This window comes from Camelina sativa, chromosome 15 (genome assembly GCF_030686135.1).
Source record: "Camelina sativa cultivar CO46 ecotype springtype chromosome 15, ASM3068613v1".
In the NCBI taxonomy this organism is placed as follows: Eukaryota; Viridiplantae; Streptophyta; class Magnoliopsida; order Brassicales; family Brassicaceae; genus Camelina; species Camelina sativa.
The window spans coordinates 30,038,434-30,056,985 of NC_141894.1; the positions used below are offsets into that span (position 1 = coordinate 30,038,434).

The 18,552-nt window shown below is 34.4% G+C and overlaps 1 protein-coding gene across 2 annotated transcripts; it reads left to right on the top strand.

Annotated features, from left to right (window-relative positions):
• Positions 1–12,694: 12,694 nt before the first annotated feature.
• On the top strand, positions 12,695–18,552 carry LOC104747743 (ATPase 1, plasma membrane-type-like). 2 transcript variants are annotated; one of them, XM_087488894.1, is made up of 17 exons: positions 12,695–12,774; positions 13,801–14,081; positions 14,203–14,322; positions 14,425–14,661; positions 14,747–15,508; positions 15,594–15,716; positions 15,792–15,896; positions 15,992–16,136; positions 16,232–16,396; positions 16,489–16,727; positions 16,822–16,854; positions 16,950–17,031; positions 17,121–17,281; positions 17,405–17,578; positions 17,666–17,848; positions 17,944–18,125; positions 18,215–18,552. In XM_087488894.1, exons 4-17 carry the CDS (start codon positions 14,455–14,457, stop codon positions 18,309–18,311), a joined length of 2,658 nt encoding a protein of 885 aa, XP_087345020.1. In that variant the 5' UTR covers positions 12,695–12,774; positions 13,801–14,081; positions 14,203–14,322; positions 14,425–14,454; the 3' UTR covers positions 18,312–18,552. The 2 variants fall into 2 exon arrangements, with proteins under 2 accessions (XP_087345020.1, XP_087345019.1); XM_087488893.1 differs by lacking the exon at positions 13,801–14,081.

Here is an 18,552-nt window from a genome sequence, read left to right on the forward strand (position 1 = left end):
TAGATATGATAGGCGGTTAAAATATAATGAAGAGGTCCGGAATTTGGTCATTGCTGCATGGAAATCGCTTCCCTTGGGTTCAGTGAATGATCGAATCAATGTCTGTCACCATGCCATAATCACTTGGAGTAAGGAGCAACATGAAAACAGTCAAAAGGAAATTAATGAGCTAAAGGAAAGACTAGAGGAGCACATGACTGATAATGCAGACAAACAAGAGGATATTGCCCTAATAAACAAAAAACTCCTTGAAGCTTACAAACAAGAAGAGGCATTTTGGCAGCAGTGAAGTAGACAATTATGGCTCACCTTGGGAGACAAGAACACGGGGTATTTCCATGCTGCAACAAAAGGACGAAGAGCTTTTAATAACATTTCTGTTATGGAATCAGCAAATGGAGTTCCAGTGTTCAAAAAAAAATAAATTGTTCAAGCTATAACTGATTATTTCCAGCAAATATTTACCTCTCAGGAGGGAAATAGGACAAATGTGGTGCGAGAGGCAATATCACCTTGCATATCCCAACTTGACAATGAAACTCTAATCAAGATCCCATCAGCAGAGGAGATCCAACAAGCGTGTTCTGCCAAGGCCCCGGGGCCTGATGGTTTCTCGGCTAGTTTTTTCCAGTCAAACTGGACCTCAGTGGGAAATGAGATAGTTGCAGAGATCCAAACCTTTTTCATTTCGGGAATCCTGCCTAAACACATAAACCACACGCATGTTAGACTTATTCCCAAGATAACAAGCCCACAAAAAGTTTGAGATTACAGGCCGATCGCCCTTTGCTCAGTATACTACAAGATCATTTCAAAAATATTGACCAAACGTCTCCAACCGATCCTCCATACCTGTATCTCAGAGAACCAGTCGGCCTTTGTCCCTAATAGAGTGATATCGGATAATGTCTTAATCACCCATGAGACGCTCCACTACCTGAAAACATCAAATGCAAAAGTAAAGGTCTCAATGGTAGTGAAAACGGACATGAGTAAAGCCTATGATAGGCTGGAGTGGGACTTTATCGAAGCTGTACTAGAAAGAATGGGTTTCCACAGGAACTGGACTCAGTGGATTATGAAATGCATCATATTAGTATCATATTCGTACCTCATCAATGGCCAGGCTCTGGGTTTGGTAAGACCAACACGAGGGATCAGACAGGGTGATCCACTCTCTCCTTATGTCTTCATCCTTTGAAGTGAAGTTCTCTCTGGCCTATGCAACAAAGCTCAAGAGCAAGGCAGTCTCCCTGGTGTCAGAGTCGCCAAAGCTAGCCCCCGAGTCAATCATTTACTCTTTGCAGATGACACAATGTTTTTCTGTCGAGCGGACCAACAGAGCTGTCTGAAACTAAAACATATATTGAGTAAGTATGAGGAAGCCTCGGGACAGAAGATAAACCCGGAAAAGTCAGCAATCACCTTTTCAAAAAATACAAGTGTAGCAACAAAAGAGAGAGTTAAAAGAGATCTAGCAATTACAAAGGAAGGAGGACAAGGAAAGTACATGGACCTTCCTGAGTTGTTTGGACGAAAGAAGAAAGACCTTTTTACTCAAATAGTATATCGCATTCACCAACGAGCCATTAATTGGTCTTCACGATTTATCTCATCGGCTGGAAAACTTACACTGCTAAGATCACTCATTGCCTCCATGCCTACCTACACCATGACCTGCTTCAAACTCCCAAATGGCCTATGTAAAAGAATTCAATCTGCTCTGACCAGATTCTGGTGAGACTCAAACTCAGGAAGGAAAAAGATGTGCTGGATATCCTGGAGAAGGATGACACGATCTTTTAAAAATGGAGGATTGGGGTTCAGAGAAATCAAAACCTTCAATGATGCCTTGCTTGCTAAGCTCAGCTGGAGAATCCTCACTAACCCGAATTGCCTACTCTCGAAAGTGCTACTAGGGAAATACTGCTCAACTGATCTGTTCCTGGAATGCTCTGTTGCAGGATCGGCGTCTCATGGTTGGCGAGGGATATGTATAGGTTGAGACCTTCTAAAGCAATGGTTGGGACGCGTAATAGGCAATGGAATGACCACCTCACTATGGTATAGCCCTTGGTTATCCTTAACCTCCCCCAAATGCCCCATGGGACCACCTACAGCCCAAGCCAGCAAGCTACAGGTTGCAGATCTAATTCTGCAGGACTCCAGAGATTGGAATCTGCCCCTGATCAAAGAAATTTTACCAAACTATGAAGAAGACATCCTGAAAATCAGACCAAGTGCAACAGGAGGTGAAGACACCTGGGCTTGGCTTCCAACAGTTTCTGGAACATATACGTCAAAGTCAGGTTATTTTGAGACGCTAAACCAGCGAGAGAGAGGTGATGCTGCCCAAGTACCTCCACCAGTAACAGACTTTCAATGGCATTCAGCAATCTGGGCTCTAAAGTGCTCACCAAAAATCAAAATGTTCCTGTGGAAGCTAGCACAAGAAGCACTACCTTTGGGAGCTAAACTAGTGCAGAAACATATAGCTGACAATGCTAATTGCCCTCATTGTGGAGCGGAGGAGACATCACTTCACCTGTTTTTCCATTGTCCTTTTGCTGATCGTTTATGGAAATTAGCACCTTTGTCCACTCGCTTGGTTGCAGCGGAGGTTACTACAATCAAATCCGGCATCACCGCTTACACTAAACTGACTTGTCTCCCACCCACGGGGATTAACCTGGGTCCACTTGCACCGTGGATCCTATGGATGATATGGACAGCAAGAAACCGGCTCTTATTTAGCAAAGAAAGAACCCTAGCATCAGACGCCTTGACCATGGCCATAGTGTGATGTCGCGAATGGCAAGAAGCTCAGGGCAACTCCAAGACTGTACCTTCCATTTCGCGGCAGAGGTTAGGTTTCCCAAATCGAGATTCAGCATTTATGGTTTGCTCGGACGCCGCATGGAGAGCGGATGGACACGCGGGATTTGGATGGGTTTTTAGTAACCCGTTCGATCGTACAATACTGGAAGGGGCGACGTCCTCTATGAAGGTCACCTCTCCGTTGATGGCCGAAGCAGTAGCAACTCTGGCGACAATAAGAGTTGCCATTGAATCGGGCTTCACCAACATCATCTTCGCTTCTGACTTGTTAAACCTTGTCAAAGCACTCAATCGGGAAACTCAATCAAAGGAACTCCACGAGATTCTACATGATATCCTGAATCTATCTCTGCAATTTACTTTATGCTCTTTCAATTTCTTGCCTAGAGACCTCAATCGACAGGCTGATTCCCTTGCAAATGAAGCCTTTTTGTGTAATGAACCTTAATTCGAGAAATGAGAAATTGAATGTTTGACAAAAAAAAAAAAATATATATATATATATATATATATATGTTTGAAGCAGAGTAAGTTACATGATGAATGCGGAACGTATATAGAGGTCTATATATTTTATCCGAGACTTTTTTCTTTTTTTTGGCAAACTTATTTTATCAGAGACTAAGTAATCAAAAATAATAGTACATGCATCCTTGAGAATTCCAATTTCCATTCTATATCAATTAACGAGCTTATAACTATTATATGTGATTCGATTGAGAAGATCTACTGACCTTGAAATGAGCACAACATTCTGAAACACATCAATCTTTGGCTCACATAATCTACCATAAGATATCTTCTACTCTTTTGTATGTATATTTTTTTTTTACTTCGATAGATAATTAGAATCTAGAAAAGTTTAAACATGGGCAAATTATATTTTGATTATAATGAGATGCGAGAAAGTGGTGGGACATAAACAGATGCACACAAGCATGGCCACTGGCCACACCTAATACATTCAAGAAGAATACACATGCATCATACCACAATTGGATTACTTATATATAAAAAGGGATATATATATATATATATATATATAACAAGAATAAAATTAGGTCTATATAGTGGTGCCAATCTGTAATTTAATAGCTGACAATGTGTCTCTACTTCCTTGATGGATGTATGGACATACAATCACATAATACATCATGCTACATATACATTAAAATGGCATGTTAGGTTCTTAGCTTATTTTTATCACCCTAAAGATATCCTTATGACTGAATACTGAATATCGAATACCACATGATCACATGTTTATTTTTGGAATATTTTACCTGAAAAACTATAGCTGATATCCCAATTTCAATTAAGAAACTTCGCTATTTTTATTCAAGTTTTTGTACTTTCATTCATTCATTCTTGGGGCAATTCCACACTTTATTTGTTATTAGCATTACAATTTTCTGGGATTTTGAATAAGGTGTGTACTATTTAAGGTAACATAGTAATACTGGAGTCCAAAGCAGATTTTATAAGATTCAACTTTGTTTGACCTAGAATATAGTTTTCATTTTATGGAAGTGCATGCTCTCAATTTAGTCAGAATGCTTGGTTTAAAAGTTTGAAAGCAAACCCGTTTTAAAAATAAAATGTCAAAAATATTTTCACAATTAAAAGAAAAATATAAGACTACCTCAAAAAATTTATTGCTATATATATATATATATATATCTAGGCTTGTAAATTAAAATTGATTTGTGAATACAAATTGGTAAACTTGTGCCTAAAACTGTGGTATTTTTGAAAACAGAATGATTGCATTTTCAAAAACTATGCACAAAATGGTGGTATATTGACAAATTCACCCAAATTTGAATGTTATTGTTAAATTAAAGTTACTTCTCATTATAAATCAAAGTCAAACAAAAGTAGTATGGGGTAAATACTACTGTTTAATTGGATCAATTCTACATGACTACATTGTGCGCTAATCAACTCTTACTTTTTTTTTAAGCAAGTAGAAAAAGATTCATGATCGGAACATAGCATGAAGTCTACGGATGTATATATATACATATCTTTCCTATTTTGTTATTAAAACTCTCTTTGCTTTTTATGAAAATTTATTTTTGTATTTGGTTTTCTTTTCATTTTTTTTGTTTGTTTCGCTAATTGGATACCCTAGTCGCTCTGGTTGACTTAGAAATATAAATAATGCAAGAGCAAAAGAACACGTAAGTCCATTCTATCACGTGTTGTTGATTAAAAAAAATTTGACATCAACAATTGACATGTTATCTACCTTTGGATATAGTTTACTATTTGTTACAAACTGATAAGAGTTTGATTGATTCTATTAAGACTTTTAATAATCGAAATATTCCAAATCAATTATACCAAATTACCATTATACATTTCTCCAGATTCTATGGAAAACATCATAAAAATATATCTACGTACTATTTCCCAAATATTGGTATGACTATTCTGCAGAAGATGTCGCTAAGACACTCAAAGGAACATGGTATTATTGTTTCAAATGGTTCAAAGCCCAAATGATCTTATATATTATAATTATTGATCTGTTTGATATATATATATATATATATATATATATATATATATATATATATATAATCAAAATATCTTGTAGCCACTAAACTACATGATTTACGTATCGACACCAGATTAAACTAACAATGTACAAAAGTTCAAGAAGTAACTTTAGGATCTTGAACAAATATATGTAATTAAATTGTGGTTCGTATTAGTGTTCTTAACAATTGTGGAGAAATTGTAAATGAATAGAGAAAAGATAAAGAAATTAGGGTGACCGGTGGAATTCTTTTTTTATATATATGAAAAAATTCTAAATTGTTTGGTTTTTATGATTGTTATGTTTTCTGAGAGTGGTATTATTATTAAGTTTGAATCCAATGAACTTGGACTTTATAGTTTAATGCTATGATTTTTGCCAATATGACTTGTAAGCAAATAAATACTAATGAAATACTTTACGTTACTGACATGGTGATGTACATAAACACATACACATATAGGTGCACATGTCATCTTATTATTGGACTCTTATTGTTCTACAATTAAATATTTTCTATCTATATGTGCGTGTGTGGGTACATATAACTACATATACATGTGCAGAACAAAAAACAAATTAAAGGGTACACATATCATATGTTATATGGTCTCTTTCATAAAGCCAAAAGATGGGACAAATTAGCTTAGATTTTTTGTAATATTTTATACGATCTTATGTCTTTTTATCTCAATGACCCAACTTCAATTTAGACTTAGTTCTATTTTGCCCCATCTATCTCTCCTTGGCCAACCTTTACACACATAACACATAGTTTTATCTTAACTTGTCATTATCTTTAGAATCGATGAAGATTCGCCAAAACAAATATATTATAAATAATACAAAAGTTTAAAGGGAAAATTATAAATAAAGGATCTTTTTCCAAAAATTTGATCATTTATACTTTTTTTTAAAAAGTTTGGTTATATAGAGTTTTGGATATAAAAATAGCTAATTATATCTTTAGTTATATTTTCAGATAAAATTTGTTGTTTTTTTGTCTTCTGAAATTTTAAAATCAGTAAAAATCAAAATAAGGAAATTGAGAAAATAAGTCTAGTGGGACTAATTTTTCGTAATGGGTCTTGAGAAAATAATGAAATTATGACTTTGTCTCGACAAATTAAGAAAACAAAAGGGATTGAGAAATTGAGAAAAAACCCTTCAAAATATTCACCCTTTTTTACCATTGAATCTTCCAACTTTAAACAGCAGCATCACCAAGATTAACATCAGTACGCTTTTCTAATAAATCATTAGTCAGCTTAGGTGAATTCCTTGAAATAATACCTACTGATTTTCCCACATCAACTTCCACATTACAACCATCGCTACTATCAGCTGGGAACTTATTCAGATCGAACTGGACTTTACTCCTATCACCATCAACTACTCTTTTGAATGTAACAAACAACCGAATCATGTTTATCTTTTTCAGATATGCAAGAAAATTTTTCATACCTCTATCATTTGTCAATACAACAGGAGGACAATCAATTTTAACCTCTGTGGGTAGATAACTGAATTCCACATCAAATATATTTTGCTCTATTTCATAGTCTTCTGAAACCATAACCTTCAACTCTTCAAGAGATGTAGTGGGTTGCAAAGTCAGTAATCTAGCACGTTTTTCTTCATCATCAATAAATCTCCACTCCTTCTTGGCATCCAGTGTCCATACACCACAAGTAACATAGATTTGCATCATAAACAGGTAAGTGAAAGCTTTTGTGGAAGGTGGAAGAGATGGTGACCGATCACGTTAAGGTATAATGTCGATTTTTCTTAATTTGTTTATCTTCTAAATAATTTAGAATATGCATTCTAAAATGTATTAGAACAAATCTAAACAATAATTACGAAATCTTAACCATAAATTAAGAATATTTAAAAAATATTTAAAAATATTCACTTTCCTTATTTAATTTATTTTCTTTCTATTTTTAGGGTATTCTAAGGTTTACAGATTACAAATTCTAAAAATTTCTATGATATATCTTATACTTATTTTAGTATATAGGGTAAAACGTAGAAAACGAATTCTGAATTGATGTAGAATGAAGAAAAACGTAGAATACATATTCTTAATTTTGTAGAACATACAAAATTCAGGTTCTGAAATTTTTAGAACAAATTTTCTGTCTAAACTTCGTAGAACATTTACAAACTGTAGAATGAACAATCTAAATATTTCAGAAAGAGAAAAAATCGTAGAAAGTCTATTCTAAACAATTTAGACCATAAATCAGCAATTTACAAACTGATTTTTAACACCCAAAACATTTTTTTTTCAAATTTTTTTTTTTCACAGTTGTATACTAACATGGGTTTTCTGTTTGTTTATTGGTTCAAACTCCTAAAAATTTCACTATTTCTATTAGTAGGGGTATTTTCGTCACAATTGACAATCTTCAAAAAAAAGTGTAGATGGCCAAATTTTTAGAAAAAGATCCCTTGTTTATAATTTTCCCAAGTTTAAAAGTTAAAATGAAGGTACATAAACGGTAAAAGTGGTTTTCTTGTCTTTTTATTTGGTTCGCCCATAAATAAACTAACATAAAGAAGTAAGTCAACGAAAGTTTGTATCAACAATTTTGTTCCAAAAACAAAGTCAAAAATATTAATTTTCATGTAAACAATATGTAACTATCATCATAACTGAGAAAGTTTTGGTTGTATTAGAAGTTTAGAACATGGACCGTAGCTTAATAACACTAAAAGGGATACTACTACTACTTCACATATTCGATTACACGATTACACACCACTAATAATTAACTTTATTTTAAAACTGATTTAGCTAAAAAGGTTTGGCTCAAGTGGTGGATTCACACATCACGAGATTCAGTGGATGTTAAATCACAGAAGCTGTAGTAGTACCACGGATCCACCTTAGCTTTTTTTCTTTCTTTCTTTCATTTCACGTCTGTGACTGAGTTTTTATTTATTTTAAAGAAGTGGACCGAACAGGTGGAGAGACTTGATTGGATGTATGCGTCTGTCACCAACGTAAAGACAGATCCTTAAAAGCTTATAGTTATGGTAGTAGTAAAAATCAGATTCTTCTTCTTCTTCGTAACGGTCCTCTTAGATTTTACAAAAGTCCCCACTCTAAAACTCTATACTATATATTGCATTTATAACATTAGCACGACGTTCAATAACAACTGACGCTTGTTTGTTTCGTATCTATGATCTATGCGGCCGTTTGATTCTAATATTTTAACGGTAAAAAAGAAAAAAAGGCAATGCTTTCAAGAACACGAATTTTTAAATAATAATAGTAAATGGTCTTTTCGATTTGAGCAAAAAAAAGTTTTCACTAATAATAATATTTATCACAGTTTTGTGATGAATAGTCAGCTTTCTCATTTTCTTTTAGATTTTTTTTTTTGGTGCAATAAAATTCTTTTTAATAATTTATTATTTGCTTTTATACAGGTTAGGACAACTAGTCGAGTATTTTTCTAATATAAATTGTGTTATCAATAAATGAACCTAACAAATACTGTTATCAATTTTTATAAGTAAACTAGGATTTCACCCGCGGTACACCGGGGGACTAATTTAGAAATTAATGTATTTTAAATAATAATTTTTAATTTATTTAGTTTTCAAATTTTCAATTAATTAACTTTTTGTCTAATTAATTTTGAATTTTGTTTAGAATTTTTTTTCTTCTTCAAACATTTTATAAAGTTTATAACCTAATTACTTAAATTTGTTATTAGATAGAATATAAAATTCTAGATTTGTTTTGTTCTCTAGAATTAAACAAAGGTATATGCCTATATAGTATGTTAGTGATATTTTTATGTGTATTTTTTTTTTGGAATATTAAGAATATGTTATAGTATGTGTAATATTTTGTAGTTCATATACTAAATAATTTATAAGTAAATTTTCAAAACTATGATTACAAATCTATAGTATATATGAGATAAACTAATAGTTTTAGTGTTGATTTTATATTCCAAACCGCCATGCTAGGCGGGTCAGGCAACATATTCAAAAAATTTTAATCCGCAAAAACTCATCATATGAAATCCGTGAAAGTAAAAATTATTTTTAAATACATAATACAAAATAAAAGTAAATCTGTGAGCAAGCAATATCTTTTATATTTTATTATTATTCTTTAAATAAGATATCAAATTGAATGGTAAATATGTTTGTTACCTTTTAAAATCATACCGTTAGTTTTTTTGAATGATATATTTTATATTTGATTTTGAACATTTATTTTAGTGAGAAATCAATGCGTTGAGATCAAAAATCTCGGCCACAGATCCTCCTCCAATATCGAAAATCAATTTTTTTCTTGGTTAGACAGATTGTTTAGGAAATTTGTATATGCAGAAAATATTGTTTTGTAAAATTGGAAACTTAATATTAATTAAATCAATTATAAAATTAATACTTAATGTTAAAGGGAGTGGTTCCAATTTTTTTGGAAATTTATTTAGGATGGGAAATCTTGTTTCCAAATATAGAAACTTAATATTAATTAATTAAATGAAAAACAAATTAATAATTAACCAATGGCAATTTTGTAAATAGGTGGCAACTTCAGGATTTATTTGCTAAATGTACTTGAAAAATGTATATATAGATGTGTTTTATTTTAAACTTCTTCTTACTAAGATGGGGAAGAATAATTATTGTAAAATTAATGGAAATGGAGTATTTTGTTTATATTCTAGGATTACCCAAAGATCTATGTATCTGTTTATTTATGTTCAACGTAGACTTTTTATCATTCAATAGACGTATAATTGTTTGATACTATTACCTACTAATACCTATGGCTATTATGCATTTAAGATGTTAATGTCACAGACAAAACAGAGAAGTTTAATGTGTGAAATTAAATCGTATTTTGAAGTCAATTACTTTGAATTTGAAGAATTGTTGTTTTCTTTGAATTTTATAAACACCCCTATTGATCAACGATAAATGTGATTCCAATATATTAACATACGTACAAGAAAAAATATCAACTAATTAAGTTATGACTTATGACTATCTCGAGTTTGATGGAGGCGTGTGAGGCCGTACATATTGCAGAATTCTCAAAGTACACTGACACAAGGGAAATTTCCAAATTGGGGTAGATTATGCTCTTTTGATAAATTTATTTAAGAAACTTATTTTTATATGTCATTCAAAATAATCTTTTTTTTTTTTAAAAAGAGTTCGTATAAGTCGAACAATAAACTTTTATCAAAAAAGTGTTCGAACGAATACAACACATGTTAAACTTACGGTGTAACATATTTGATATTTCTATGTAGAATATACACTATTATAGATTTATAGCATTACCTTTCTTGATAACGATGTAACGGAAGACTTCGCGAAAGTATCATTAAGATACTTCGTATTTTTGATTCAGATTCATCTGCGAAATCGTGCTTGGTCCAAAAAAAAAAAGAATCGTCTTGTTTCATATGTATGTAAAAGGGAGAAAAAGAAATACATTTGTCAAATTTATTTTAATACTCTCTGACTACTTCTAAGACTAATGAAGACCAATAATCACAAGCGTAGTTGTAACTCATCTCGCCTACGCTATCTTCTTGACCTTTTTAAATCTGAATATTTAGTTGTATTAACAAAATTACAACTTTACTAAGTTAGTACGTTTAGTACTTATTTTAGTTGTATTTAACAAAATTAAAACCTTACTAACAAAATTTTAGTTTTGTTAGTACTTTTAATATACCAATTTTAGTTGTATAAACAAAATTGCAACTTTACTAACAACTTATAATTTTGTAAATAGTTGTGATTAGATGGCTTATTAGAAGAAAAAGCTTGGATTCTAGCATGTACGCATGAGGGTGAAAGTAAACTTTTATGGTTATATTGATGTTTATTCGGATTCGCTCTGCTAACTGTAGGCATATTATTAAACATTTTTGTTTTGTTTTCTGGATGTGTCATGGTGAAAGTGACAATAAAAGCTTAAAAATATTTGAAAGATGATAACTCTATATATGTAGCGTTAAAATGAAGACTAATCCGCAGTTTACGCGAGCATAACCTTTTTTAAAATATAAAACATGGTTATATAGAAGAGTTCATATTTCTTTATAAAATGTTATGTTCACTCTACTTTGCCTACGTGAATAGTTCCAGAAAATTTTCTATAAATATTGTTTTCATAACAGCCTCTCTGTAAAAGTTTAATTCGCGACCTTTCGAATGTCAAATATGCTTTCATGTGTTTATATATATAAACTCGAGTTTAATATAAAATCAAGTATTTCAGATTGAGTTTTCTGAAATAAGAAGATAAAAACATCATCTTCTTGTTTGTCTGTTTCTAAAATTTTCTCAGTAAACCGATATTTGTGTTTCTTTCATTATCCAATTTATGAAAAATCGAGTTTATGAACCAAAAAAAAAATTACGTAGGGGAGGGTGTATTATTGGGGGGACCCAGCACGATTAAAAAGTCAAATACCCCCTCAGCCATCTTGTTGAAATAAAATAAAAATAAATAAATAAAAACTTGAAAACAATTTTTCGTTAAATTTCTCTAAATATTAATGATATCCACAACATGTGAATTGTTCCAGCAATTGCTGACCTTGCCATGAGGCACACACCTTGGAAGAGCCATTGTTCCATTGCCATCCTTTAAAGCCATTAATTAATACAACATACTAGTAGTAGTATCAGATTAGGATTTAGGATTACCATACTTCATTCACATATTAACAGTTTTTATAATTCCTACTATATGTTTAATATAGTTCTCGACTATACATTTTAATTAGGATGTATTCAAAAAAAAAAAAAATTCTCATCTTAAACTGTTATTATTTTTATTAAATTTTAAACGCTTAATTAAACATATCTTTTTAGGATATAAAGACTGTAGGTAGAGATATATATATATATATATATATATACCTTAAACTCCAGATCAGAATTGATCATTACAAAAAAAAAAAAAAAAAACAGAGTATGATATCTAAAATTGTAAATAAATAAAACCAGAAAATTCCAAAGTCAAATATACGTTTTCCCAAGTGAGAAAGGACCTATTTAAAAAAAAAAACAACAACCATTGATGAACACCAAATCATAATCAACGGTGGAACTGAAAAAGAAAAAAGAAAAACAAATAACAAATAGTAGTAGTATTGAAAAGACTAAAACGGTGGATAGGTTCGTCGTTTTGAGTGGTATAAAAAGAGAAGGCGTATCTCCTTTGCAACAGAAGCTCGCTTCACCCACTTTCTCTCTCCTCTTCTTTCTCCTCCTCTCTCTCTGGTGTGTGTGTGTGATCGAGTGGTGAAAACGAGAGAGAGAGACGTCGTTTCGTTGAAGGAGAGATGTCAGGTCTCGAAGATATCAAGAACGAGACCGTTGATCTGGTAATTTCTATTTTCGATTTCTTCTCGCCTTTAGATTAATCGATCGTTAATTTAATTTCGTTATCAGTGTGTGTCTTTTATTAGAATCATCATGCCCACAAAGTGTTCGATGATATGCTTGAATGAAAAAAAATAGATCTGTTTCTTTGCATGGGTTTGGCGTTTTGATTGATTCTTTTGTTCGAATCATTATCTCATGATTCTTTCTCCTTTTTTCTTGGGATCGGATACTGAATCTTTAATTTTCCCTAAAAAAAAAAATCTCAGATTTTTCTCTGTTAAAAAATTGGGGGTGTTTTTTTTTTGTTTCCTTCTTCGTCTTCTTCTAGCTTACTCAATTCCCGATGATTCTATCATGGATCCGATATAAACCCAAATCAGGATTTTGTTTTGTTTACCCATAATAATGAATCATTGAAAAAAAAAAAGATTAAAACTTTCTTAAAATTTAGGGTAAAATAACAGAAGTCTTGTTTAGCTTTTAGGCGTTATTAGACAAGAAAAAGTAGAGATTTTTTTACTGTTCATCAGAAAAAAGTAGATCTACGCTAAAACAACAACTACTAAACTACTACACACATGTGAAACGCTGAAAAAAATAGAGAGAGAGATAAGAAAACAGATCGTCTTTTTTAGTGGTGGAGCTAAGCTTAAGCTACGTCTCAATTAAAAGTCGTTTTCACATAATTTAATTAAATAGGAGAAAGGAAAAAATATACACATAAAGTTGATTTTGCTTGTGATATTAAGGAAAATAAAAGTCATCTTTTTTTTTTTTTTTTTTTTTTCTCTCCCAAGATAACGTTTTTGCTGTTAAAGCAGTTCATAATATTCTATCTTCCACCCATAAAAATACAAGAGTTTTTAATAAATTCATTTTTAAAAATTAAATTGTTGTTGAAGTTAGAATTTTAATGTACCCTTTCCGTAGTACGTTTTTTTTAAATGCATTTGTTTGGCTTTTAGTAAAACATCTATTAATAGACGCAACTTGTGGATTTTCCTCGTTGATTGAAAAAAATCCAGTTTTTTTGTGAAATTGTTTTATGACCGAAATACCCTTAACCGGACCTTGGCTTTCACGCCGGAAAGTAGCCACCTTTCATGGAGGGAATCCCGCAGGCGCGTGTGTTGGACGTTCCCTAACACGTGCATTGTTGTAATAGTAGTAGCAGTAGTAGTAGTGGTGGTGGTGGTGGTCCCTGTCTCCTCCACTGCCAGATTCTTTTTACCTTTCTTTGTCACAACTTGAGTCAACGCCACTCTACAACTTCCGAGCCGCCGAGTTGGATCGTTTCTGACAATTGGTAAAAGATTTCAGAACTAAAAAAAGTTTTCATCTTTTTACCCTTTTGTTGTTGTTTGAAGATGTATGAGTTACTACTATTGGTTTGGTTTGGTTTCTGATCAAAATTTTGATTCTCTCAGGAAAAAATTCCGATTGAGGAAGTTTTCCAGCAGCTAAAATGTACGAGGGAAGGGTTGACGACGCAGGAAGGGGAAGACAGGATTCAGATTTTTGGCCCCAACAAGCTCGAAGAGAAGAAGGTTCCAGTTTGACTAAGCATTGTTGTTTCCTTATATCAGAATTCTTTGGTTTTGTATATATGTTGTGAACTCACGAGGTTGTTGTTTCATTCAAAATAACAGGAAAGCAAAATTCTGAAGTTTCTGGGGTTCATGTGGAATCCGCTTTCATGGGTCATGGAAGCTGCTGCTATCATGGCCATTGCTTTGGCCAATGGTGATGGTAGACCTCCGGATTGGCAAGATTTTGTTGGTATCATCTGTCTGCTTGTCATCAACTCCACAATCAGTTTCATTGAAGAAAACAATGCCGGAAATGCCGCAGCTGCTCTCATGGCTGGTCTTGCTCCTAAAACCAAGGTAATGTGTTTGTATTTGTTGTGACGTTATTGTACAAAACATTTCAGAGACTTTTCTTGAGCTTAACCTGTTTCTCTGCTTTCAGGTTCTTAGGGATGGAAAATGGAGTGAACAAGAAGCTGCTATTCTTGTCCCTGGTGATATTGTTAGCATTAAACTTGGAGACATTATTCCAGCCGATGCCCGTCTTCTTGAAGGAGATCCTTTAAAGGTTGATCAGTCTGCTCTAACTGGAGAGTCCCTTCCTGTGACCAAGCACCCTGGTCAAGAAGTTTTCTCTGGTTCAACTTGTAAACAAGGAGAAATCGAAGCGGTTGTTATAGCCACAGGAGTTCACACCTTCTTTGGTAAAGCTGCTCACCTTGTGGACAGCACTAACCAAGTTGGGCACTTCCAGAAAGTTCTTACATCCATTGGAAACTTCTGTATCTGTTCTATTGCTATCGGTATCGTGATTGAAATAATTGTCATGTACCCTATCCAACGCCGAAAGTACAGAGATGGAATTGACAATCTCTTAGTCCTCTTGATCGGTGGTATCCCCATTGCTATGCCCACGGTCTTGTCTGTGACTATGGCTATCGGGTCTCACAGGTTGTCTCAGCAGGGTGCCATCACCAAACGTATGACAGCCATTGAAGAAATGGCTGGTATGGATGTCCTGTGCAGTGACAAAACCGGGACACTAACCCTCAATAAATTGAGTGTGGATAAAAACTTGGTTGAGGTTTTCTGCAAGGGTGTGGAGAAAGATCAGGTTCTACTATTTGCAGCTATGGCTTCTAGGGTGGAGAACCAGGATGCTATTGATGCAGCCATGGTTGGAATGCTTGCTGATCCAAAGGAGGTATAACCCTTAAAAGTTTTAATTACTTCTAAAGTTTAGTGAATGCAAGAAAACTAGTTCTTATTTTTCACTTGTTGTTTTGTAGGCCCGAGCTGGAATCAGGGAGGTTCACTTCCTTCCATTCAACCCCGTGGACAAGAGAACTGCTTTGACTTACATCGACTCTGATGGTAACTGGCACAGAGTCAGCAAAGGTGCTCCCGAGCAGGTGATGAATCTTCAACTTTCACCCACAGTTAAATTTTTTCTTTATACGGTCTACTAATTCGATTCTCCTACACAGATCCTTGACCTTGCCAATGCCAGGCCTGACCTTAGGAAGAAGGTACTCTCTTGTATTGACAAGTACGCCGAGCGCGGTCTTAGGTCACTGGCAGTTGCTCGTCAGGTACTTATATATCATTGATTCTTACATTTTCTGTCTTTTGCATTTTTTTTTGCCTGGAAACAATTGCTCAATTGCCTGTTCTTATTCCTTTTTAGGTGGTCCCCGAGAAAACAAAAGAAAGCCCAGGTGGACCATGGGAATTTGTCGGCTTGTTGCCTCTTTTCGACCCTCCAAGACACGACAGTGCCGAAACCATTCGCAGGGCGTTGAATCTTGGTGTCAATGTTAAGATGATCACTGGTAACTATATTTATTCATATAACTATTTTTTGGTCCATGAAATCCATGGTTATTTAGATGTTTTCCCCTAACATGTGCTCTAACTACGTTGCCAGGTGATCAACTTGCTATTGGTAAGGAAACTGGTCGCAGGCTTGGAATGGGAACCAATATGTATCCATCTGCTGCTCTTCTCGGCACTGACAAGGACTCGAACATTGCATCCATTCCTGTTGAGGAGTTGATTGAGAAGGCTGATGGGTTTGCCGGCGTCTTTCCAGGTTATAACTTGCTTTCACTTTTAAACCTTATCATATGTTCATTATAAAAGTTTGTTATATTGATCCAAGCTTCTTATGTTTTCTGATTGCAGAGCACAAATATGAAATTGTGAAAAAGCTGCAGGAGAGGAAGCACATTGTTGGCATGACGGGTGATGGTGTCAACGATGCTCCCGCATTGAAGAAAGCGGATATCGGTATTGCTGTGGCTGATGCCACAGATGCTGCTCGTGGTGCTTCAGATATTGTTCTCACGGAACCTGGACTAAGTGTCATCATTAGTGCAGTGCTCACTAGCAGAGCCATCTTCCAGCGAATGAAGAATTATACCGTGCGTATTCTCTTAAGTTTGTTTTTTTATTATACACACCACTTGTTTTCGTTTGCGCCAGAGAGGAATAACTCTTTTTTCCTGCTTGTGACAGATCTATGCAGTCTCAATCACAATCCGTATAGTGGTAAGTAGACACACCGTTTCGAAATCTATCACTTGTTTAGCCCATTTTTTGTTTTTTTTTTGTGTACTGATCATATTACGTTGTGACTTTTACAGTTCGGTTTCATGCTTATTGCTTTGATATGGGAATTTGACTTCTCAGCCTTCATGGTTCTGATTATTGCCATCCTTAATGACGGTGAGCAAATGTCATTGTCCCTTTTCTATACCACGCCTTGATACTTTATCAACTATATCTTATGGTATTATGTGATCACTATCTCGTAGGTACTATCATGACAATATCAAAGGACAGAGTCAAGCCATCTCCAACACCTGATAGCTGGAAGCTCAGAGAAATTTTCGCCACCGGAATTGTGCTGGGAGGCTACCAAGCCATTATGAGTGTTATTTTCTTCTGGGCTGCTCACAAGACCGACTTTTTCTCGGTAATCATCATCACTTTATCTTATTTCGTTTGCTCTTTGGCTACAGGTGCTTCAGGGATTATATAGATATGGCCAGGCCTTTTGCTCCGAATCTTAAAAAATTATATTACCTTTAATTTGCAGGACAAGTTTGGAGTGAGGTCAATCAGGGACAATAACGATGAACTAATGGGTGCTGTGTATCTACAAGTCAGTATCATCAGTCAAGCTCTAATCTTTGTCACCAGGTCCAGGAGTTGGTCATTTGTGGAACGTCCTGGGGCGCTTCTGATGATTGCATTCGTCATTGCACAACTGGTAAGAACATCAAGTACACATATTTTCTAGAATACTATTAGGTAAAAGAAACCCATTGAATTCATTCACTCTTCCATCCAAATGCAGGTTGCGACATTGATTGCTGTTTATGCCGACTGGACATTTGCAAAGGTGAAGGGTATCGGCTGGGGATGGGCTGGTGTTATATGGATTTACAGTATCGTAACATACTTCCCACAAGACCTTTTGAAGTTTGCCATTCGATACATCTTGAGTGGAAAGGCTTGGACCAGCTTGTTTGACAACAGGGTACATATAACTAACTCTATATCTATACCACTATAGAGACCTCTTTTTACAACCTGATGGTAACATACTAATCACCTCTTCTGCTACGTTAACAGACCGCTTTCACGACCAAGAAAGATTACGGTATTGGAGAAAGAGAAGCTCAGTGGGCACTTGCTCAAAGGACATTGCATGGTCTGCAGCCGAAAGAAGACGTTAACATCTTCCCAGAGAAAGGAAGCTACAGAGAGTTGTCTGAGATCGCAGAGCAAGCCAAGAGAAGGGCCGAGATAGCTAGGTAAGTAGTGTTAAATAAATCTCAACCGAAAATGCAATTGCAATTGATTTGATTCTGATTGGTGAATGCTTGATGTAATGTTGTGACAGGCTTAGGGAGCTTCACACATTGAAGGGACATGTGGAATCAGTGGCAAAGCTAAAGGGATTGGACATTGATACCGCAGGACATCACTACACTGTGTAGTTGCAGTTGCACAACACAAACACTACTACTACCAACCCAACCTCACCATGACTCCTCTTTTGTTTTGTCTTCTTCACAAATATCTCTTTTAATGTCATTACAGTAGAGGGAAGAGAACTCTTGTGTATTTGCCATAACTCTTCCAAAACTCTTTTTTTTTTTCTTTTTCTTTATTGTTAGTCATATTGTTCTTAAACTTGTACTACTCGATCTGAGCTTTGAAAATTTGCCTTTGAAGAAA